Here is a 26551-nt window from a genome sequence, read left to right on the forward strand (position 1 = left end):
GTATTATTACAAATACTCTGCATTAACCATTGTGAAGACAGAATGTGAATGATCATGAACTTCGTCATACACGTCAACAAACCAATCAGTCTAATCTAGTAACAATTAATTACAACACAAAAATTGAGCTTACAACTTAGTGCCTAAAATAATGGATATCAGTGGGTAAAAGATGTTACCAAATATTTTGTCTCATTCTTCAGGGCTGTTATATTTTATTAGATAAAATTTCTGATTTGTAAAACGGTTTCCTTCATAGGGTTGAATGACTCGATTTTTTTTTCATACCAACACTATTTCTGAAAGAAATTAAAAATCATATATACTATTAAACTAATCAGCCATTCCGTTTATAAATAAATGCATGCTATTATGCCTTCCTTTTTTTTATGTATATATTATTAATTTTATACCATTGTTCACTAGCTATAGGATTGAAAGTTCTTAAAAGTCGTTACTTTTATTTGGATGACATCATTTCAGAATTACTTCAAGAAATACTTTCTGTGAGGAATTTAATACGCTATTGCTTATTTTCTAAAACTTTTCACTAATTGTGTTAAGTGGATCAGGATTGAGAAATTTGAATCGAAGAAAACCATTAGGGGTCGAATCGCTGTACATAGACAGTTCATAAAAACAAGTCTGTACATTGAAACGTGCTTCAGGAAAGAATGACTCTCAGCAGGCGAACTGAATAAAGTTTTCCAGTAAGCAAATCTCAAATGCAACCATGATGCACATGATAATCCTCCAGGAATACAATCCGCTTCCATTTATTGAAGCCAGGTGAGGATTTGCAGATCATTTTGACGCTGTCTTTCATTTTTTGTCTTTGACTCGTGTATTTAGCTAAATCAAGTGGCATTAAAACAGCCAGTTTATGATTGTTTTAACTTTATGTCATTCAAACATTTCTTCAGAAGATTTGACACTTTTGAATGATTAATTAAAATATGAATGCCATCTTTTGAAAAGCGATTGCATTTAAAACGACAACATTTTTTTTTCACTTTTGTTCTTACCATGCACTCGCTCTCTCTTTTTTTTTATTATTTTATAGTAATGGCAGAAGAATTTTATTCCATTTCTCCTTCAGAGCTGAAATTTGCATTTTTTCAGTAGTTTGGATTACGAAAGCTCTCGGGCAATATGTCAGATGTGAGAAAGTGAGTCTCGAAATATTTATTCTATTTCTTTCAAAAAAATTCCTCAGTGCATTGAGATGAACAAGCTGCTTGCTTTCTCTTGAATAAATTTGAAAGATTCTGGGCATTGGATATGGAATGAGGTATTCCTTATTTGAATACAGGGAAGAAAAAGCATTTTTGATAGTATGTAAAATAGTGCTCGTTCATTTCTGTTGATTTTCATTTCATATGAGAAATCAGGGAGCAGTTCTGATTATTCCTACAACAGCTTTTAAATTTTTGAAACCTTACAATTAATCTTTTCCTTCGCTTTTTGCTTTCACAAATTGCTCAGATTTTATCTACAATTTACCTATAACGATATTTTCGGTTTCCTTTTGATACTTTTGTATCAATACTTTAAAGAGTTATTTGATCGCCAAATTTTTTTTAACTATTCATGTTATATATTTTATGTTATTTTATACTTTACGCACTTTACAGTTTTTATTTTATCAGTTTTTGTAAAAATTGAAATACGCAGAAACTATTTAGAAATAAATTTTTTTATAATATAATTATTTTATTTTATTTTTTTGTAGGGAGATAAAATTTATATTATATTATAGAGAAACTTGTCAAATTCGAAATTCGCAAGATCACAAAAAAGTTCAATTCATATAAAAAAAATTCGTTGTAAAAAAAATGACTGAAGATGAATACAGCGAGAGAAAATTGCAGTTTTTAAGCTAAATATGGCTTTCAACTCTTAATAATATTCAATAGTTTTAATGCCTAAACAGTCATTCATTATGATAAATAAAACAATTATGTTTTTTAAATAACAATAATTTTCATAAATAAGTAGTGGTTATAAAAAACAATTCATAAAACTGAGAATAAAAAATTGTATAGAATAAAGCTTCAATACAAATAAAGCAATTCACAACTAATGAGTTCAATTTTTTTTTTTTTTATGCAATGCATTGTCACCTAAAAAAATCACATGCGGTGATCAAAAATACAGATATTTTTATCTTACAAAAAAAAAGTTTCAAAAGAGAAAAAAAAAATACATATTTTCCTTTAAGCACAGAAAACTGAAAAAAATTCGAAATAAAGCCAATACTTTTATGATATATTAATAGAAAATTCAAGAGACAAGAAAAAAGGTTTAAATTACTAAAGGATTCATATGAACAGCATTTAAATCAAATGAGTTCTATTGTATCTATCATAAATAAGTATCCAATGATACAAAGAAAGACTAATAATGTATCCAGCTTTCGTCCGGAATAAAATCCTTTCATGTATAAGATTTTGAAAGTAAAAACTGTTTTTGTATAAAATGTTATAATATACAAATCCCATTTCAACATATATGTACTGAAACAAATGAGAAATAAAGACAATACTTTTATGATATGTTAATAGAAAATTCAAGAGACAAGAAAAAAGGTTTAAATTACTAAAGGATTCATATGAACAGCATTTAAATCAAATGAGTTCTATTGTATCTATCATAAATAAGTATCCAATGATACAAAGAAAGACTAATAATGTATCCAGCTTTCGTCCGGAATAAAATCCTTTCATGTATAAGATTTTGAAAGTAAAAACTGTTTTTGTATAAAATGTTATAATATACAAATCCCATTTCAACATATATGTACTGAAACAAATGAGAAATAAAGACAATACTTTTATGATATGTTAATAGAAAATTCAAGAGACAAGAAAAAAGGTTTAAATTACTAAATGATTCATATGAACAGCATTTAAATCAAATGAGTTCTATTGTATCTATCATAAATAAGTATCCAATGATACAAAGAAAGACTAATAATGTATCCAGCTTTCGTCCGGAATAAAATCCTTTCATGTATAAGATTTTGAAAGTAAAAACTGTTTTTGTATAAAATGTTATAATATACAAATCCCATTTCAACATATATGTACTCAAATATATGAGAAATTAAAAAAAAAAAAGATAGAGGGTAGCTCAAAAGTCTTCACTTCGCCCAGCTAAAGAGTACTTGTTAAGACCCTTATTTCAAACCCTTTCCAATTTTATTTTATATTTTCTAAAGAATTAAGAAAAATACACAAAAATGCAATTGTATCGTTTAAATTGTAATTTTTTTTTTTAATTTTATGGTGATGTATTTTTTTCAAATAATTTTCCCCTCATTTTTGTAGAATAATGCTAATAACTTTTCTTGCCTCTATTCAAGCAATGGACTTGTGCCTGCTTGCAGATATTGCTAAATCCCTGCATTGAAACAAACAGAAACCTGGTAAACAATTTATAGGAGTAAAAAAATATTAAAAAGTGTAGTAGAATAATTCAAAGTAAATGTTCATTTTAATGCATTTTACTTTAAAAAATGTATTAGCATTTGGAAGAAATATTGTATAGAAATGAAATGGATATCTTTGAAATGGTAAAATTTTAAGGAAAAATGAAATAATAAGATGGTTTTATATTATTTCTTCTCAAATGATTGAAATGACTGCAGAAAGAAAAGATACATTTGGTTTGATTTCTAATTAAATGAAATGAATTCATTTTTTAACTTTGAGAATCTGACAGTATTGTTATTTGTTTTCTTAAATAACAGGTACTTGGTTGAATTCAATCCCGTTTCTTAGGAGAAGATGACATACATATCCCCAAATTCATTTATATTCCATTTTCATTTACATAAAAATAATTCAGGAAGAAAAATATAATTGCCATCTTTTTTTTTAATGGAATAAAAAAAAGAAAAACTGCATAAACGTCACAAAAATGGCAGTGATTTACTTCGTTGATGCTAGAGAACAGATTTAATGATTGCAGCTCATATCTGTACATGTGTAATGGTGTAAAAAGAGATTTTGTCGCCCTTCACCTTCTGCAGGGGTTACGCCTGTGTCAATAGAAATTTGGGAACTATTCTTTTCTACCATGAAATCAATGAACGCTTCTTTCTCGATATTCGTTAAAAGGTAATCGTCTTTTTTTTAAGTAAGGAAGAAATCAAGAAAATCAACATGGCATAGGAGTCTAGGAATAAAATGGAGTTCCATCCTGCCAATAATGTTCCTTATTTTATGTCAAGTTAACTGGTGATATTTTCAAAGAATCTATGAAGCGATCTACTTGATACATAGGAGTTAATTATTAATAACTATTTGACGTCAAGTAAGGAAGAAAGCAACCGACGTGAAAGAAGTCAAAAATGTAATGCTGAAAGGGAAATCTGTAGAAGATCATTTGGATTCTTTTCAATAAGAAATAGAGTAAGCAATTTATCTCAAATCATCTATGGCTGATTTTGCAACAAAATTGTATATTTTATCAACTATGCAGAAAATACTAGAATGAAAATAAATTCTCTTTAAGCGTGAGGGATGGATGAAGTTGTCGGTATCAACTGAACGCTTGAAGATCCCCGGCATTAAAATATGATTTGGTGTTTAATGATAATTTACGATTTTCGAGAGTCAGATACGATTCCACAATAGCATGTGTAATATAAATCGTTTTTTTTTTTTTTTTTTTTTTTTTTTGTATGCCCATACGGAGCGACAAAGTTTTTATGGAATTAAATTTTGAGTATAAACTTTCCTTTCCAAGAAAATGGTTTCATTTACACGTCCCCACCCCCCAGACAAGTGTATACTCACTGTGCCCTCTTCCTTCGCTCCTCGATGCTTCTCTTCCGCAGGAGGGAGAGCTGGTTCTTCATCTCGTGCAGCATTCTCTCCGAGGCAGCCAGCCGCGACTCCAGGTGGTCCCTGTCCTTAGAGGAAGACGGTCATGAAAGGCAAATAGAGAGGCGCGTGATTGATTCACAAGCAGAGTCGTGCGAGAGAGAGAACAGACAGGAAGCTTATTCTAGTTCTTCTAAGATGTATTGACTTACTTTCTGGAGTTTGACGTTTTCTGACTTCTTTTCGGAATCCACTGAATTGAGTTCATCCAGTTGCGATTCTATCTGTAAAGATAAGAATAGAAGGAAATAAACAAAGCATTTTTACATCTTAACAGAAATTAAATTCTTTACAGGTACATAATAATTTTCTTCACGCTGCTTATCTACAGAAATGAGTTTAAAAAAAGCCCCTTTACATATGAGTTGCAAGGACTTTCATTTATCAAAAGCCTTATTACATCTTAATTGGGGAGTGCGGTATCTCAGATCGCTAAGGATGGACTTTCGGTCACCCCTATTTTATTTTTACTTCACTCGAATGGATGGACTCTGTAATTTCTTGTTTCGTGACCTTCACTAAACGCGCACTTCTTCAACCGGTTTCAGTGGTGGCATTTTTTAAATATTTCAGTTATTTCTTTGTGCGACGTCTGTGAGACCGCACCCCCCTTTTAATGTTCCGGTATTATACAAGGCTTAACAGATGGCTCTAAAATTTAGTCCTCGAAATATCATGCAACGTGCTGATCATCTCTATGAAGCAGAGCTCCAGAGACTTTTAAATCAAGCAGAAAGTAATTTTAGTGATGAAGATAATTATACAGAAGACTTTTTAGATGAAGGTTCGAAATCATAATTAATTTTTCTAGTGATAATGTATTTCGAAAAATTTTTATACTAGTACTTAACCTGTATACTTAAGATGCCTTCGAATACCGTGCTAGGAATATTTACAAGTTTCTGCTTAGAAATGATGCCTGTAAAAAAAGGATCAAATTTACTGATGTGTCATTTTTTTTTTCATACAATTGTTGAATTTTTCATTATATTGTTTTCCATATATACCTTCATATACTGTAAAAAGAAATATGATTTAAAAAGTAAAAAGTAAAATGTTTTTTCAAGAATATTACTTGTTGTAACATGTCATTTGAGAAGAAAATGTATGTTCCAACGCAATTACTTTTTTCAGTGATAATATATTTTGAAAAATCAAAAGCATATTTACATATTAAGAAAAATATCTACAGAATATATTGTCGGATTTTCATACTAATACTTTCATTAAAAAATTTCATTAAGTGTTAAGATCGCACCTCCCCAGTGAATGGTTAAAAAAAGCTTGTCAGGCAATTTCTTTAAATAAATTTTTCGATAGAGGGGATTTCCAGTTTGTATAAAAACTGTGAGCACGCGTCTCACTCACCCTTGTTTTGATTTGGTCACGGAGAGTACGTCCGAAGGGATACTGGACAATGAAAAATATTTTTCCTGTCCTGATTTTGAGAATTCTGCAAAACTGCTAAATTTGAATGAAAAAAAAAATTGTTTGAACTGAATATTGGGCTTTACATAGATATATACGATATTAAATTTTTTCCACATCTCCTCCTACAATAGGAAAATTATTACTTATTCCCGGAGTAAAAATACTTTGGATGCCAGGTATCAATCACTACCTGAATAATTCTAGAAAGGGAAAGAAATGAAAACGTAATGAAAGATTAAAATTTTACAACCTTTGGCAACATTATAGGACCTTTTCAAACACTAATACTTTTTAGGAGTTTGTAAAACCTTGTAAAAATTTCTACAACATTTCAGAGGATTATTATTTACGAATATTTTTTAACACTATTACATGAGAAAAACAATCTTGGCATTTTTTTTAACTCTTTGCAAATTATTTTTAACTTTGAGTCCCTCTACGCATTTTTAGAACCTTTTCTCATTTCTGGTGGACTCAAAAATCTTAGAAAATTCTGAAATATTTGAAAATATTCCAAAAAAAATTCTGTTACATTTTGATTATTAGCAGGGCTTTCAAAAGTCTCATCAAGTCTTTTGGAGCCTATTTAAAGAAGTCATTTAGGCCAGTCTGCCATTTTCGCACTATTTAATAGAACGTTCTGGAGCCATTTTACTGCAGATAATATCTCGGAAGTTTTTTTTAAATTTAATTTTATTTATTTATTTTTTTTTATTTAAATAAGAGACATGAGACATGAGTTGCATCCATTGGAACTTCAGCTTGAAAGGTGAATACATGAAATGCTATGTGGGAAGATTTTGAATTTTTTTCAGTATTCAAAAGAAACGACGCTCACTCTTTTTTCTACCATATTTTATCTTTTTTCATTGAAACTAAAACCCACGATGAACGTCTGATTTCTGCTATTTTTCCCACGCCTTCTCATAAATCTATACGAGTGCATTGTAATATTTTGTATCCAGAAAATAACGAATGGAATATTTTTCCCTTTTTTTTTTTTTTTTTTTTGTTATTATCCAAAGGAAGCGTAAAGACAATGATAATTATTCCAGAAAATTTTACAGAAAAAAAATATAAAGTGTTGTTTTTAATTTCATCTGATGTTCAAATTTATCAGCATTTCGTGACCCATGACATATACATTTCCAATAAAATGCTGCAACACTATGACACATTCCATATTTCCACGAAAAATCCCCCAAAAATGAATGCGTTTTTATAGGGATGTTGAAATGTTGCTTTACGTCTTCTTTAAATAAATAATATTAGTATAAACTGAGCTTGCTAAGCCAGAAGCTAAAAGAAATGTCCAACACTGATACCCTATTCTTATGCGCAATGAACAGCCAGCGAGAATGGCCTCACCAAAACTCACTCGCAGGCTCTTTAATGAAGGTGCATTGGTGTTTCGTTTCCCTTACCTACTGAAGCCAAAAGTGAACACAGAACAACAATAACAATCAGAAAATCATATACCAAATTTGCTATATTTAAATCGTTGCATTTCTGAGTGATTGCATTCTAATGTATTTGAAAGCAAGAATCAAAATTTAATTTTCATTTCTTTGCAAACGACACATTAAAAAAGTGACAACTCAAAGAGTCAGAAAAACTTCATTTGGTATTAAAGTGTCAGCTTCAAGGGTCATTCCATCTGTTTCTCAAAACCCAAGTCATTATGTCACATACTGTCATTCCCAAAACGTCATTTAAATAAAAAGAATTATTTCCAAAGGCATTTCATTAAAATACACCCATAATCGAAATGGATTTATTAAAATGCCTTTGGCATGTCTCTTGGATGTAGAGAAAATTTAAGTTTAGTTCTATGAATGTCCCGTTTTAAAGCAACACTAGGGCACCTCGTGATGTTGAACCACGGTCAGATGACGAGGAAGACACTTCAGCTGGCACCTCATCTCCAAACTTCCACACCAGTGGGAGGACGTTTGGCCTCGACGGATTGAATGTGCACCGGGTCCGCCACCACGACGGTTCTTCGGTGGAATCAGGTCTCGAACTTGAAACCCTACGGGTTGAAGGACAAGACCCTACCACCGGGTTGCCACGGTCTCAGTAAATTTGAGTTTCAATCGTATTCGAAATGAAATTTTTCTCAACATCTCGGAGATACGGCTTTAACCTTTCAATAGAAAAAAAAATGAAATTCTGAGATTTTACCTGAGCGTGCTTCTCGAGCAAGTCTTTTAACTGGTGGTCTTTTAATTGCAGCTCTGCCTCCAGTTCATCTCTTAAGCGTTGCTCTTTTCGTCGTTCCTAAAGTGCACGATACATTTAATTTCGCAAGTTTTAAACTACAACATATAAAGGATATCAATCCTATAGAATAGTTTCTACATATCTTTCCGATGAAAATCAGTATCATCGTATACAATAAAAATCAATAACAAAAGTAGGATGATATGACGACAAGTGCTTTGTTTACTTACTATTGTGAATAGTTTTTGAATTATTCTAATGTAAGAAAGGAGGTTGCGAAGCAGATTATATATTTGCAATATACTAAATTATTTTTTTAAAAATAATGCATGTTTCTTTATATATATATATATATATATATATATATATATATATATATATATATATATATATACCATCACGAAATATTTCATTCATCATATGCGTCAAGAAATTTTTTAAAAAAATTAATGAAATACGAGATTTTTGTAAATTTTTTTAAAACATTTTTATGAAAATTTTTATTTTTAAAGAAATTTAAAATTTAAGTATCAAACTCTAAATTATTTTCATACTTACTCTTACAATTTTGCGTTTACATGAAAACAATACTGTATTTGCATTCAGAACAATAATGTTTCTATAAGATATGTCTTATAAACAAAGAAAATTTTCTTTTCAAAAAATTATATTTATATGATTGCGCTTCAGAAAGATATTATTGTAGAATTCGCCTTTGGCTTCATTTCTCGACATTGGATGATATAAAATAAGCTCTTTCTCTAATCCTTGGTAGATTTTTTTTCCTGTAAGAAACTCTCTCAAATGGAGAAAGATTTCATTTCAAATAAAGAAATAATATTCAAGTGGATGAAGATGTTCAAATAAAAATGAGATTTGCTTTTCAATCTAAATATCAGGGGATATAAAATAAACTTATTTTCGAATCTTTTTGATTATTTACATATCTTATTACTTCGCACAAATTTATTATATAACTATGCTGTGTCACTTTTTATCCCCGATTTCTATATCAAGTTTTAAGATTTCAGTTTCACATAAATTTACAGAAATATTTCTTCAAAATAATTTTCACTTATCTTTTGTGTATCGGTCCAGAAAGGCGACATTCATTTATATTTATTGTATACCTTGTATCTTAGGGGGGAAACATTTCGAGTGTGTATGAGAATACCTTTCTGTTTAAGTAAGCAGGCTGCTACTTCCATGCTGGGTAAAGTAATGCTTTGGAATCTGATGACATCCACACCAATGATGGGACTTACTTCCTAACGTGGCTTCAACTTCATTATCCGCATTCTGATGCCGCGACGACTTTCATTCAGATTATTTCGAATGCATCAGCTCGTCGAAGCATCCGGGGTGATCTGATTTGTGATTTCTATCCACTTTCATGAAATTTAGACTTGCTCACAAATTTTTCAATACAAAAATTAGCCATTCCAGAAATTACCAATATCAACATTTTATAAGCAAATTTTACCTGTGCAATTCGGTGTTTTAAAAGCAATAAAACACAAAATTAATCCTTTCAAAAATTATAAAATTGCACGGAGAAGCATTTTACCTACTGTGCATTTGGTTTCACTTAGCAAGGAAAAAAAACTGCATGTAGTTGATCTACATTAAAATCATTCAAATAATGAGGAAATTCGGCCTGTGAGTTTATCATCAAAATAATACATTTGAATCCGATTTCAGCAAAAATCTGTGAACAGCAACATACATCTTTTCTTTCTTTTTTTCAAAACTGTTTATTGACAAAGACTACTAAATGACTGACCTTCACGACGGTTCAAAATATCGCACACATTTTTAATACTTGCATTTCATTACGCTGTACTACCAGATACATCCACTGAATAAACTTCGAACATTTTAAAATATTACTTTATTTATACACTTTATATATATTGTATTTATATTATATTTTTAAATCATTTTACAAATCTCATATTTATATCAATAATAATGTGCATATAAAACAAGTTTTCAATATCATTGCAACTCCCGTAACCATAATCCAGTAATGAAATAAATCAAAATTATTGTCATAAAATATAATTAAGAATGTTTTTAAAAAATTATTTAAATTAAAGAAAAAATTTGTTAGGAAATGAAATGGGTTGGTTAGGATTAAAAATGGTTTCCGTGCTTGGGTTTTGCAGAATTTTTACTTTTATGTATCTCATAAAGCAAATAATATCTCCGCCTTTAAATATTTTGGCGAAATCAGGAAAAACTATCGAAGCTAAACAGCTTGCGTTTCTGAAAAGATATTTTTTCAAATTTTAATATACATCAAAAATTGTTTTAAGTTCAAAATTGCAAGAGAGAGAACATCAAATTCTTAAAAGAAAAAAACATCAATCGTAATCTATTATTCCCAAGAGACAATCTCGAAATTTTTAGAAAAAATTTTGCTGATGTCAAGAAAGAAAGTAAGTTACCACTCACTAGAGCTATCGATACTTTTGAAAAATAGGTTTTTCGTTGCGTTCGATCTATCTGCTCACGATGAATCGCGATACAATAAATCGATATTCACGATTAATTTACGTTTTCGATTTCGTTTTGGTAACCGGTTAATGTTTATTTTTGTTACTCTGCATTATTTTTCACCACCATACAGAATTTTTGTTCATATTTCTATCAATACCATCATATTCTAATATGAAAAAATACTTATTTTTAACGCAGTGTAATAAATTGTAACATGCAGACATTGCTTCGGCATTCATACACTTTATTAAAAAGGGTTTAACAAAATTATTTTCAAACTATTTTTATTCATAAAAAAAAATATTTTTATTATATAAATTGAAACTTCTTTTTATTTAGAGTAGTTCTGATCAATCAACATGTTAAGAGATGCTATTTATAACTTATAATTGCTATAAATGAATAATGATATCAGGATACATTGAAAAATATTTGTGTGGACGATATATCGCGATGATGGAGTTGGGTCATCGCCCAGCCCTATCTCTTACTACAACTGGGTTAAAATCTGTAAGGAATTTTAGCCAATATAAGCTGCATCACATTTTTTTTTTGAACAGAATTTTTCTTTTTAATCTCCCTCCCCTCTCCTCCTCCCTCTCCAACTTCTAAAAATAAATGTTCTTTAATGATTTTAATTTTACCTGTTTATAAATAATATTTGAAATAACAATGTGTTTAAAACTTTCAACTGCTTTAGTTTGCTGAGTTTAACTGAGTCTGCTGAGTTTAAACAATGAGTTAAAGACTTTCAAAAGAAGAGAGTTTAATTATTCCGAGTATAAAAATGATTAAATTTAAAAATCCTGATAGAAATTGATAGACTTTTTATAAAGAATTTAAATTCTGTAATGCAAATTTAAAAGGTAATTGATATTAAATTGAATAAATTCGATTTCATGACTCTTACAAATTAATAACGCAAAATAAAATGTGTCTACAAATCCCACCAAAAAGGAATCGCATCATTTTATGAAGTCGCAGAGCTATTAGGTAGGCGCTTTCTTTGCCTTCCTTATACCCCCCCCCCTCCCTCCCTTTCCTATGCAAATCCCCTGGGATAAGTTGCTTTCGATCGCAGGTTCTTAAAATTTGTATATAGTACACTAGAATATTTTACGAAGAGAGCGATGCCAAATTTTTATTTTTGCGTTGAGTGAATCATAAGCATCAGAAAGTAAACTAAGCCGAACGCTTATTCCTGATGAGAGTAAAACGTAAATGATTACACAAAGGACAAAGTCTGCATGACTCACATTCCGAATTAAAGTTCTGCAAAATTTATACTGATGACGTCAAGTGCTTGCTCAGCTGTTGGGATGGCATTTTTCCCATCAGAGGTTCCGTTTGTATGAAGATAAACTGTGTAGTGTTGTCTCTTTCTATTTGAAATAAATTTCTTCTCTGTTTTTATGTGCTTCAGAGTATTTATTCTATTTAACGAAAGTTTTGTCCTAAGCGCACTTTTTGCATGATGGAAGTTCAATACAATTTAAATGATCTGAAAAAAAAATTAATTTTCTAAAAGATAAGCACGAGGAACAGGAAAGACTGAAATGGGCTTGATGCTTCAGTGAAACTTACTCGTTTAACTTTTAAGATTAATTCTTATTGCTTTAACGGTATTTGAACTTGAAAAACCTTTTCTCAAATAATTCTCATCGTCTTTCAATTCGTTAAGGGTAAATATTCCTCACTTACTAAATTCAGTTTTAGAGCATTTCCCGCTCGAAATAGAATTCAAAATCTAATAACGAATAACCTTGAGATAAAACTATCATTTCTTTGATATTTCCTTCGCTGTAGTAAATATTAAAACATTTACTTCATTTTGATATTTGAATTTTATTCTTAAGTTTCTCCTCATTAAATGACGAGCAATAAATTTTGGTTTATTAAAATCGTATTTCGGAAATGTATACATATATAAAGTATTTTATGAATAAGTAGCTCTAAGTAATTCCTAGCGTAAATGTTACGATAAACATTTGATAGAAACCTGTTTCAATTGAAATATACTAAAGGTTAAGAAATGAATAAAATTATGAATTTAGTCATCATCAGGTTTAACTACTTCGGCGTTCACTAGATATTCTTCTAAAGTTTCATTTATCTCAGCTCGGGACCATTCATAAAGGATACATCATTAGATTTATTGAGTATATCCAATGGCAGGTTCGTAAACTAGTTTGTGGCGCGTCACTATTTGCAGATCCATAATGATCCAAAATGAAAGATCTGCCGCAAGGCTATGTCATAGTGAAGTGTTATAAATATATTATATGTGTAGAAATGTCTAGTCAACGGAAACCATCTGTGAAGGCACTTGGAATAACATGACTGTCTATAGAGAGTGGAGGCAACTTCTCGACAATACATTGACACTTAAGTAAATATCGTATTCGACGTCTATCGATTTAATATACAGAATGAAAACATCTCTCCACGTAGTATAAATTCACTCATTCCGAAATGACTCACGTTTTACCACGTCTCTTATAACAAGAAATTTAAAAATTACAAGAATGGATCACAACTGGGATAACTTCTGATTTATTAATATGTGTAGAAATGTCTAGTCAACGGAAACCATCTGTGAAGGCACTTGGAATAACATGACTGTCTATAGAGAGTGGAGGCAACTTCTCGACAATACATTGACACTTAAGTAAATATCGTATTCGACGTCTATCGATTTAATATACAGAATGAAAACATCTCTCCACGTAGTATAAATTCACTCATTCCGAAATGACTCACGTTTTACCACGTCTCTTATAACAAGAAATTTAAAAATTACAAGAATGGATCACAACTGGGATAACTTCTGATTTATTAATATGTGTAGAAATGTCTAGTCAACGGAAACCATCTGTGAAGGCACTTGGAATAACATGACTGTCTATAGAGAGTGGAGGCAACTTCTCGACAATACATTGACACTTAAGTAAATATCGTATTCGACGTCTATCGATTTAATATACAGAATGAAAACATCTCTCCACGTAGTATAAATTCACTCATTCCGAAATGACTCACGTTTTACCACGTCTCTTATAACAAGAAATTTAAAAATTACAAGAATGGATCACAACTGGGATAACTTCTGATTTATTAATATGTGTAGAAATGTCTAGTCAACGGAAACCATCTGTGAAGGCACTTGGAATAACATGACTGTCTATAGAGAGTGGAGGCAACTTCTCGACAATACATTGACACTTAAGTAAATATCGTATTCGACGTCTATCGATTTAATATACAGAATGAAAACATCTCTCCACGTAGTATAAATTCACTCATTCCGAAATGACTCACGTTTTACCACGTCTCTTATAACAAGAAATTTAAAAATTACAAGAATGGATCACAACTGGGATAACTTCTGATTTATTAATATGTGTAGAAATGTCTAGTCAACGGAAACCATCTGTGAAGGCACTTGGAATAACATGACTGTCTATAGAGAGTGGAGGCAACTTCTCGACAATACATTGACACTTAAGTAAATATCGTATTCGACGTCTATCGATTTAATATACAGAATGAAAACATCTCTCCACGTAGTATAAATTCACTCATTCCGAAATGACTCACGTTTTACCACGTCTCTTATAACAAGAAATTTAAAAATTACAAGAATGGATCACAACTGGGATAACTTCTGATTTATTAATATGTGTAGAAATGTCTAGTCAACGGAAACCATCTGTGAAGGCACTTGGAATAACATGACTGTCTATAGAGAGTGGAGGCAACTTCTCGACAATACATTGACACTTAAGTAAATATCGTATTCGACGTCTATCGATTTAATATACAGAATGAAAACATCTCTCCACGTAGTATAAATTCACTCATTCCGAAATGACTCACGTTTTACCACGTCTCTTATAACAAGAAATTTAAAAATTACAAGAATGGATCACAACTGGGATAACTTCTGATTTATTAATATGTGTAGAAATGTCTAGTCAACGGAAACCATCTGTGAAGGCACTTGGAATAACATGACTGTCTATAGAGAGTGGAGGCAACTTCTCGACAATACATTGACACTTAAGTAAATATCGTATTCGACGTCTATCGATTTAATATACAGAATGAAAACATCTCTCCACGTAGTATAAATTCACTCATTCCGAAATGACTCACGTTTTACCACGTCTCTTATAACAAGAAATTTAAAAATTACAAGAATGGATCACAACTGGGATAACTTCTGATTTATTAATATGTGTAGAAATGTCTAGTCAACGGAAACCATCTGTGAAGGCATTTGGAATAACATGACTGTCTATAGAGAGTGGAGGCAACTTCTCGACAATACATTGACACTTAAGTAAATATCGTATTCGACGTCTATCGATTTAATATACAGAATGAAAACATCTCTCCACGTAGTATAAATTCACTCATTCCGAAATGACTCACGTTTTACCACGTCTCTTATAACAAGAAATTTAAAAATTACAAGAATGGATCACAACTGGGATAACTTCTGATTTATTAATATGTATAGAAATGTCTAGTCAACGGAAACCATCTGTGAAGGCACTTGGAATAACATGACTGTCTATAGAGAGTGGAGGCAACTTCTCGACAATACATTGACACTTAAGTAAATATCGTATTCGACGTCTATCGATTTAATATACAGAATGAAAACATCTCTCCACGTAGTATAAATTCACTCATTCCGAAATGACTCACGTTTTACCACGTCTCTTATAACAAGAAATTTAAAAATTACAAGAATGGATCACAACTGGGATAACTTCTGATTTATTAATATGTGTAGAAATGTCTAGTCAACGGAAACCATCTGTGAAGGCATTTGGAATAACATGACTGTCTATAGAGAGTGGAGGCAACTTCTCGACAATACATTGACACTTAAGTAAATATCGTATTCGACGTCTATCGATTTAATATACAGAATGAAAACATCTCTCCACGTAGTATAAATTCACTCATTCCGAAATGACTCACGTTTTACCACGTCTCTTATAACAAGAAATTTAAAAATTACAAGAATGGATCACAACTGGGATAACTTCTGATTTATTAATATGTGTAGAAATGTCTAGTCAACGGAAACCATCTGTGAAGGCACTTGGAATAACATGACTGTCTATAGAGAGTGGAGGCAACTTCTCGACAATACATTGACACTTAAGTAAATATCGTATTCGACGTCTATCGATTTAATATACAGAATGAAAACATCTCTCCACGTAGTATAAATTCACTCATTCCGAAATGACTCACGTTTTACCACGTCTCTTATAACAAGAATGGATCACAACTGGGATAACTTCTGATTTATTAATTTTTTTTCCATTTTTTTAACAGCATTATATGCAGAAATGTGCCTTTTTGAAAATGATGCATCTAAAAGTAGCTATATGATTTTGCTACAAAAACAATAATGTTTGCTCGAGGTGGTTTATAATTTTCTCCGGCTGTTCATGAAAAAGCTTTTTGTATTTTAATTCTTGCTTCCTTTATGTTTTGAAGCGAGCTCACTTTTCTGACCTTATGATTGGCCTGGTGAATATGTCTAATAAATAGAATTTTTTTTACAGCACGCATATTATCAACCCTAGATAAAAAGACAAGTAGAAATCCATTACGCTTTGCTGAAATGAAACATATCGATCTTATTTTTTCCACACATAAGTGTTTGTTATAATTCTTTCCGAAATACTTCAAATTTTAATGAGAAATTTTAGAAAGTTCAGTATTTATTCCATTTCCAATTTATTACTTTATCAATTACGAAAAGACGGACATTTCTCATCCATAAATGGCAGAATGATAACATTTGTAAAAATAATTGATTCATCTCTTTTTTTTTTTTTTTTTTTTTTTTTTTTTTACTTTACTACAAAGTTCTTTGTATTTCAGGTGATTTAGGGTCTGACCGGTGCCGGAGTTAAGACTATCAGGGGAGAAAATGACTCGTAGGGGTGAAGAAATCGTAGGTGGTTGGGATGGAGCACCCCCAACTGGTGGTTAACATCAACATTGCCTTAAAAATTATTATGAAAAAAAATTTTTGGACGATTTTTACAATAATATAAATTTAAATATTCAGCCTTCCATTCATTTTCTTTTTTGAAAATTTTGAAACCACATATATAAACCTAGTAGACAAGTTTTAATTGTAAAGAAATTTCGATTTAAGATATTCTTTTCTCTGTTTTAAAATAAATATTTTCCTTAAGAAATTAAGAAACAAAGTCAGAAATGAAAATTTTTTCCACATGTAAAAAAATATTTTCCAGGTATGCTAAACAAAAGAGTGGAAAGGAAATTCAAAGGGCGCATTTTTTTTAAAACCGAATAGAAATCTGTGAAGAAATAAAATACTTCAAGGTTAATAGGTCAGAACTAATTAATTCATCAAATAAAGCCATAAATGTATTTAATTCAGACATCTATTGAGCTAGAATTGTGTTGTTTTCAACGGCATAAATGAAGAAATTCATAAACTGTTAGAAGAAAATTTTCATTCTTCTTTTTAAATTCAACTGCTATTTAGAAGATTTACTTACTGATTAAAAAACACCTCGAAACGAAAATGTAAAGATTTCGAAATCCAATCAGTTTCCCAGGGATATGATTCATCTTGTTAAATCATTGCATTGTTCAGTTACGCTATAAACTGATTTTCATTCTAAACACTTTTTAGAATCATTCATTCGTTTCATTAAATTAATAATACTGACTTCATGTCAAGACAGACTTGAACATTTTAGCTCACTCGTCTGCCGTTTTTAATGAATTGAAATCTGATTCAATATATAATTATTTACATAGTGTTTTGTTTCACTTATGATTATTCCATCCTTTCTTTCAATATCGTAGTCCATAATAAAATGTCTACATCTGCGTTAGCATCTGTAACTGTAATACTCAAAAGTAGATGATCGCAAGAGGTGTTTATGCTTCTTGCATTGCGACCATCTGTCTATTACTCATCTTATTTAGCTTCTAAAAGTAACCTGATCTAGAAATTTTACGAAAATCGAATAATGAATGGAACTGTGATTAATAGTTTCCATGGTTTATTTTCGACATCAGACATCCATAATATTTTTTAATAAATTATTCTTTTAAAAGGATCGATACGATATTGCCCTCGGCAGCTCAAATGAAGCTGTTAAAAGGGAATCTGGAGCAAATAGTTATTTACACTTCATATACAGAATTGTTATTTATAAAGTCCAAATATTGGCTCATTGTGTTTAGTTATTAGATACAGAATATCTCACGGCTGAATGCCCCCTGAGCTCATACGTCTGATTAAAGTTTTCTTCAAAAGATCGATATGAAGAGTTCAGTGTTCAACAATCAAATATTGGAATACCTGGAACAACTCCAGAATTCCCTCGCATGCACCCAGTGCACTACCAACCACATCCTTTATCCACACGCAGGCCATATCTAGTAAATATCTTAAATAGAAACTGACATTCCTTCGCCATTTGCAGGAGGGCCCTAAATGAATCTGTTCAAGATTGTATACATAAAAAAAAACTCAATACTTTATTGGACCGGATGATGAGGTGATAAGGACTTGTTTTGCATTTTTAAATATTACCAATTAGAGATTGCAGAAGGTGAAATCTGTCGTCATTCAAAATTCACAATTCTTCCGGTGTTTTGTTGAGTGAAAATCTGAAATGCCACGTGACGGTTCAAAAATCGTCTCATCATTTGACTATGATTTCAATCAATTAGTTTCATTCCAAACTCATCCTCAGGTCATTTTAAAATGGAGCTGATCCAAAAAAAATTATTTTGGTCAGGCCATCAAAGTTTTTCTTATAAATGAAAAATTATTTTTTTATGACATTTGATTAAATAAGTAATTTTCTTTCAACTGAATGTCTACGAATTACTTAGGGAAGAAACATGGGAAAATAATAAAATGGAATCAGCTTTTGAGAATTCCCTTTCATTATTGTCTCAAAATGTACAATTTTTTATTTTAATTATTTCTACATTTTTATCTTTGATATATAAATTCATCCATGAAAATGGAAAGTAATCATGAAATAACTTTTTTCTCAAATACAAAAAGGTACCTTCACATATAAGAAATCAAATTTAATTACATTAATATATGAACTAATAATTAATTTATGAATGTATTAAATCAATGTATTATCATAAAAAATATGTAAAAAAATGGAAAAAAGGAAACATTTCAATTTTCCAACACATCAAGATGCGAATGAAAATTCGGTTAAAAGATTCCATCGCAACAGAGAAGAAACAAATGGGGTTAAATATAAGCGAGCAAAAATAATATAAAATAAGGGTTTATAAATAAATAAGCCTGAAATCGCCTTTTCTTTCCTGCGAAGAAATCAAGAGCCATTCTACATGCGTCAGATGCTGTTATTCGCATTTTGGAATATTTTAGCATAAAATATTTATTTTACTTATGCATATTTCACTTTGCTTATATTTCAAGTTAGAATAAGATCTAAATATAAATTAGGATTTTTTTTCCGTATCATATCGAATCTGATTCCATTCAAGTTGTGAGAATGCTTGTTTTTTACTTGACTTGACTTTCGCGTTTGACAAAACCGAAATTTTGTAAACCATTTTTCGCTCGATTCCTACAGTGCTGGAATTGTACATTTGGCAATACGATATTACATAATCTTAAGAAAATTCCTTCATTCATTTTAAGGGAATTTGGTTTCTGTATAAGAGAGAGTCATTTAGCAGTAAATTTGAGGAAGAATAATGATTAGAGGTGCCTATAATATTATAATAAGGAATTATAAAACTCATAAAAAATGTCAAAATAAAACAGGGTTTTATAAACCCACGTTTATAAGGATGCTTAAAAACATTTTTTTTTTTTTTTTGTGGATATCAAAGGAAAAAAAAATAATAAAAGCACAGTATGGATATCGCAATAAAATACTTTGAATATTATAAAAAAGAAAATTTCTAAACATATTCTTAAAATGAACATTTTTAATGATTGCAACGATTCAAATTCCCTTTGACTCAAACAATGTGAATTAGTACTGATGCTTTTGCCGATTTTCATTGATTTCTCGATTTTTATAAAAAAAAATAATTTTCTACCTTTCAGACTCGAAAAAAATCTGTTGATGAAACATATCTTATCTTTATTATTATTTATTGTAGAATGGCTAGATAGCAAAATTTATACAAGATCATTTTTATGACCTCAAACGTACTCTACTGTTATATTCTAATGCAACATTTTTCACTTCTCTTTTATAAACCATTTTCTTTCCAAAATATCCACATCCAGTTTGAGTTATCACCTTTAAACGCTCTCAATATTCAGGATATGAATTCCATAAAAGCAAATGACGGATATATAAATATAAAAATATATATATGCTGCACATCTTCAGGCTAGAAAAAAGTATATATAAAGAGTATCAAAAATACATAAATGTCTTGGAATGTGATTCGGAGAAAAAAAAAAATTTGAGATATACACAGACGATAAACAGGGATAAAAATGTCTTTCTTAGGTGTTAAAATGGAAGATACATAAGGAATATTTACTTGTTCCAGAATTCTCTCTTTCTCTGACCGCAGTTGTTCCTCCATTTCCATGTACAGGGACTGAACTTGAGCTTCATGATCCTCTTTACGACTGTATAAAAAAACACTTGTCATTTTTGATGCATGCATGAAAATAGTTCAAAATGTTATTGGAGCAGATAAAATGCTTGAGATAAGTATCATAAAGTGGATGAAGAAACGGTTATCGAAGAAGAATATGGAATACCCCTTGTTCTTCTATATTCATTCCAATAAGATATTTCTAAGGCTTCATTGAACATTTTAAATTTCAGTAAGAGGACACTTTTCCGGCAGTCCACCGAGCACATGCTCATTTTTAATTTTGAAATGTTGCCGATTTAATTTAGAAAACAGTACTGGAAATCAGCGGGCTGGTCTCCCCAAAAATTCCTTGCGCAATCTCTAATAAAGGTGTTCATCCCAGAGAACGCTTTCCATTGTATTGGTGTAAAATAGTCACAAAATATGAACCTATCCTCTATTCTTGGCGAGTGGTTTTGGAGATGAATCCCTGGCATGCAGTTGATACTATCCGAAAGTCGAATGTATGTTTCAGATCTTGCCCAATGGAAACCAAATTTATATCTTTCAGTCATCCCGTTTACATATTTCTGAAAGTGCACTCCTTGTACACTACAGATGATATCTTTCCAGTTCTTTTCGTTTTGCAGCTATCGTGCATTCCGACAGCTGACTTCCTCAGAACGGATGTTGCTTCAAATGGGATAGAAATCGACACATTTCATGTAAAGACCGTTTACCACATTTCATCCAGCTGGATTAAAGCGTTTTTGAGCTACCTTTGTCACAGATAAACAGACGGACAGTTGTCATGTCAAACATGTGTTTTTCGAATCGGGAGAGGTCTAAAGCTAGGAAGTCTTGAGATCGAATTTTTTAGGCTATTAAAACATTTTCTCTAGACTTCGTATGCGAGAAAGTAGAAAAGATCGAACAGCATTCGGTATTAGATTGTATGCGTGCTACCTTTGTCACAGATAAACAGACGGACAGTTGTCATGTCAAACATGTGTTTTTCGAATCGGGAGAGGTCTAAAGCTAGGAAGTCTTGAGATCGAATTTTTTAGGCTATTAAAACATTTTCTCTAGACTTCGTATGCGAGAAAGTAGAAAAGATCGAACAGCATTCGGTATTAGATTGTATGCGTGCTACCTTTGTCACAGATAAACAGACGGACAGTTGTCATGTCAAACATGTGTTTTTCGAATCGGGAGAGGTCTAAAGCTAGGAAGTCTTGAGATCGAATTTTTTAGGCTATTAAAACATTTTCTCTAGACTTCGTATGCGAGAAAGTAGAAAAGATCGAACAGCATTCGGTATTAGATTGTATGCGTGCTACCTTTGTCACAGATAAACAGACGGACAGTTGTCATGTCAAACATGTGTTTTTCGAATCGGGAGAGGTCTAAAGCTAGGAAGTCTTGAGATCGAATTTTTTAGGCTATTAAAACATTTTCTCTAGACTTCGTATGCGAGAAAGTAGAAAAGATCGAACAGCATTCGGTATTAGATTGTATGCGTGCTACCTTTGTCACAGATAAACAGACGGACAGTTGTCATGTCAAACATGTGTTTTTCGAATCGGGAGAGGTCTAAAGCTAGGAAGTCTTGAGATCGAATTTTTTAGGCTATTAAAACATTTTCTCTAGACTTCGTATGCGAGAAAGTAAAAAAGATCGAACAGCATTCGGTATTAGATTGTATGCGTGCTACCTTTGTCACAGATAAACAGACGGACAGTTGTCATGTCAAACATGTGTTTTTCGAATCGGGAGAGGTCTAAAGCTAGGAAGTCTTGAGATCGAATTTTTTAGGCTATTAAAACATTTTCTCTAGACTTCGTATGCGAGAAAGTAGAAAAGATCGAACAGCATTCGGTATTAGATTGTATGCGTGCTACCTTTGTCACAGATAAACAGACGGACAGTTGTCATGTCAAACATGTGTTTTTCGAATCGGGAGAGGTCTAAAGCTAGGAAGTCTTGAGATCGAATTTTTTAGGCTATTAAAACATTTTCTCTAGACTTCGTATGCGAGAAAGTAAAAAAGATCGAACAGCATTCGGTATTAGATTGTATGCGTGCTACCTTTGTCACAGATAAACAGACGGACAGTTGTCATGTCAAACATGTGTTTTTCGAATCGGGAGAGGTCTAAAGCTAGGAAGTCTTGAGATCGAATTTTTTAGGCTATTAAAACATTTTCTCTAGACTTCGTATGCGAGAAAGTAGAAAAGATCGAACAGCATTCGGTATTAGATTGTATGCGTGCTACCTTTGTCACAGATAAACAGACGGACAGTTGTCATGTCAAACATGTGTTTTTCGAATCGGGAGAGGTCTAAAGCTAGGAAGTCTTGAGATCGAATTTTTTAGGCTATTAAAACATTTTCTCTAGACTTCGTATGCGAGAAAGTAGAAAAGATCGAACAGCATTCGGTATTAGATTGTATGCGTGCTACCTTTGTCACAGATAAACAGACGGACAGTTGTCATGTCAAACATGTGTTTTTCGAATCGGGAGAGGTCTAAAGCTAGGAAGTCTTGAGATCGAATTTTTTAGGCTATTAAAACATTTTCTCTAGACTTCGTATGCGAGAAAGTAAAAAAGATCGAACAGCATTCGGTATTAGATTGTATGCGTGCTACCTTTGTCACAGATAAACAGACGGACAGTTGTCATGTCAAACATGTGTTTTTCGAATCGGGAGAGGTCTAAAGCTAGGAAGTCTTGAGATCGAATTTTTTAGGCTATTAAAACATTTTCTCTAGACTTCGTATGCGAGAAAGTAAAAAAGATCGAACAGCATTCGGTATTAGATTGTATGCGTGCTACCTTTGTCACAGATAAACAGACGGACAGTTGTCATGTCAAACATGTGTTTTTCGAATCGGGAGAGGTCTAAAGCTAGGAAGTCTTGAGATCGAATTTTTTAGGCTATTAAAACATTTTCTCTAGACTTCGTATGCGAGAAAGTAGAAAAGATCGAACAGCATTCGGTATTAGATTGTATGCGTGCTACCTTTGTCACAGATAAACAGACGGACAGTTGTCATGTCAAACATGTGTTTTTCGAATCGGGAGAGGTCTAAAGCTAGGAAGTCTTGAGATCGAATTTTTTAGGCTATTAAAACATTTTCTCTAGACTTCGTATGCGAGAAAGTAAAAAAGATCGAACAGCATTCGGTATTAGATTGTATGCGTGCTACCTTTGTCACAGATAAACAGACGGACAGTTGTCATGTCAAACATGTGTTTTTCGAATCGGGAGAGGTCTAAAGCTAGGAAGTCTTGAGATCGAATTTTTTAGGCTATTAAAACATTTTCTCTAGACTTCGTATGCGAGAAAGTAAAAAAGATCGAACAGCATTCGGTATTAGATTGTATGCGTGCTACCTTTGTCACAGATAAACAGACGGACAGTTGTCATGTCAAACATGTGTTTTTCGAATCGGGAGAGGTCTAAAGCTAGGAAGTCTTGAGATCGAATTTTTTAGGCTATTAAAACATTTTCTCTAGACTTCGTATGCGAGAAAGTAAAAAAGATCGAACAGCATTCGGTATTAGATTGTATGCGTGCTACCTTTGTCACAGATAAACAGACGGACAGTTGTCATGTCAAACATGTGTTTTTCGAATCGGGAGAGGTCTAAAGCTAGGAAGTCTTGAGATCGAATTTTTTAGGCTATTAAAACATTTTCTCTAGACTTCGTATGCGAGAAAGTAGAAAAGATCGAACAGCATTCGGTATTAGATTGTATGCGTGCTACCTTTGTCACAGATAAACAGACGGACAGTTGTCATGTCAAACATGTGTTTTTCGAATCGGGAGAGGTCTAAAGCTAGGAAGTCTTGAGATCGAATTTTTTAGGCTATTAAAACATTTTCTCTAGACTTCGTATGCGAGAAAGTAAAAAAGATCGAACAGCATTCGGTATTAGATTGTATGCGTGCTACCTTTGTCACAGATAAACAGACGGACAGTTGTCATGTCAAACATGTGTTTTTCGAATCGGGAGAGGTCTAAAGCTAGGAAGTCTTGAGATCGAATTTTTTAGGCTATTAAAACATTTTCTCTAGACTTCGTATGCGAGAAAGTAAAAAAGATCGAACAGCATTCGGTATTAGATTGTATGCGTGCTACCTTTGTCACAGATAAACAGACGGACAGTTGTCATGTCAAACATGTGTTTTTCGAATCGGGAGAGGTCTAAAGCTAGGAAGTCTTGAGATCGAATTTTTTAGGCTATTAAAACATTTTCTCTAGACTTCGTATGCGAGAAAGTAAAAAAGATCGAACAGCATTCGGTATTAGATTGTATGCGTGCTACCTTTGTCACAGATAAACAGACGGACAGTTGTCATGTCAAACATGTGTTTTTCGAATCGGGAGAGGTCTAAAGCTAGGAAGTCTTGAGATCGAATTTTTTAGGCTATTAAAACATTTTCTCTAGACTTCGTATGCGAGAAAGTAGAAAAGATCGAACAGCATTCGGTATTAGATTGTATGCGTGCTACCTTTGTCACAGATAAACAGACGGACAGTTGTCATGTCAAACATGTGTTTTTCGAATCGGGAGAGGTCTAAAGCTAGGAAGTCTTGAGATCGAATTTTTTAGGCTATTAAAACATTTTCTCTAGACTTCGTATGCGAGAAAGTAGAAAAGATCGAACAGCATTCGGTATTAGATTGTATGCGTGCTACCTTTGTCACAGATAAACAGACGGACAGTTGTCATGTCAAACATGTGTTTTTCGAATCGGGAGAGGTCTAAAGCTAGGAAGTCTTGAGATCGAATTTTTTAGGCTATTAAAACATTTTCTCTAGACTTCGTATGCGAGAAAGTAGAAAAGATCGAACAGCATTCGGTATTAGATTGTATGCGTGCTACCTTTGTCACAGATAAACAGACGGACAGTTGTCATGTCAAACATGTGTTTTTCGAATCGGGAGAGGTCTAAAGCTAGGAAGTCTTGAGATCGAATTTTTTAGGCTATTAAAACATTTTCTCTAGACTTCGTATGCGAGAAAGTAGAAAAGATCGAACAGCATTCGGTATTAGATTGTATGCGTGCTACCTTTGTCACAGATAAACAGACGGACAGTTGTCATGTCAAACATGTGTTTTTCGAATCGGGAGAGGTCTAAAGCTAGGAAGTCTTGAGATCGAATTTTTTAGGCTATTAAAACATTTTCTCTAGACTTCGTATGCGAGAAAGTAGAAAAGATCGAACAGCATTCGGTATTAGATTGTATGCGTGCTACCTTTGTCACAGATAAACAGACGGACAGTTGTCATGTCAAACATGTGTTTTTCGAATCGGGAGAGGTCTAAAGCTAGGAAGTCTTGAGATCGAATTTTTTAGGCTATTAAAACATTTTCTCTAGACTTCGTATGCGAGAAAGTAAAAAAGATCGAACAGCATTCGGTATTAGATTGTATGCGTGCTACCTTTGTCACAGATAAACAGACGGACAGTTGTCATGTCAAACATGTGTTTTTCGAATCGGGAGAGGTCTAAAGCTAGGAAGTCTTGAGATCGAATTTTTTAGGCTATTAAAACATTTTCTCTAGACTTCGTATGCGAGAAAGTAGAAAAGATCGAACAGCATTCGGTATTAGATTGTATGCGTGCTACCTTTGTCACAGATAAACAGACGGACAGTTGTCATGTCAAACATGTGTTTTTCGAATCGGGAGAGGTCTAAAGCTAGGAAGTCTTGAGATCGAATTTTTTAGGCTATTAAAACATTTTCTCTAGACTTCGTATGCGAGAAAGTAAAAAAGGTCGAACAGCATTCGGTATTAGATTGTATGCGTGCTACCTTTGTCACAGATAAACAGACGGACAGTTGTCATGTCAAACATGTGTTTTTCGAATCGGG

At 32.2% G+C, this 26551-nt stretch overlaps 1 protein-coding gene across 4 annotated transcripts in view; it reads right to left on the reverse strand.

Annotated features, from left to right (window-relative positions):
- LOC129962601 (EF-hand calcium-binding domain-containing protein 4B-like) overlaps nucleotides 1-26551 on the reverse strand; it is a 132464-nt gene that overhangs the window by 72366 nt on the left and 33547 nt on the right. For all 4 annotated transcript variants that reach the window (XM_056076415.1, XM_056076413.1, XM_056076414.1 and 1 more), the window contains exons 5-8: nucleotides 20622-20712; nucleotides 8505-8600; nucleotides 5042-5113; nucleotides 4803-4918 (exon numbers count right to left, since the gene is read on the reverse strand). In XM_056076415.1, the coding sequence (XP_055932390.1) occupies nucleotides 4803-4918; nucleotides 5042-5113; nucleotides 8505-8600; nucleotides 20622-20712 (375 nt within the window). The remainder of the gene's footprint in view (nucleotides 1-4802; nucleotides 4919-5041; nucleotides 5114-8504; nucleotides 8601-20621; nucleotides 20713-26551) is intronic.

The sequence above is a fragment of the Argiope bruennichi genome, chromosome 3 (assembly GCF_947563725.1).
Source record: "Argiope bruennichi chromosome 3, qqArgBrue1.1, whole genome shotgun sequence".
NCBI lineage: Eukaryota > Metazoa > Arthropoda > Arachnida > Araneae > Araneidae > Argiope > Argiope bruennichi.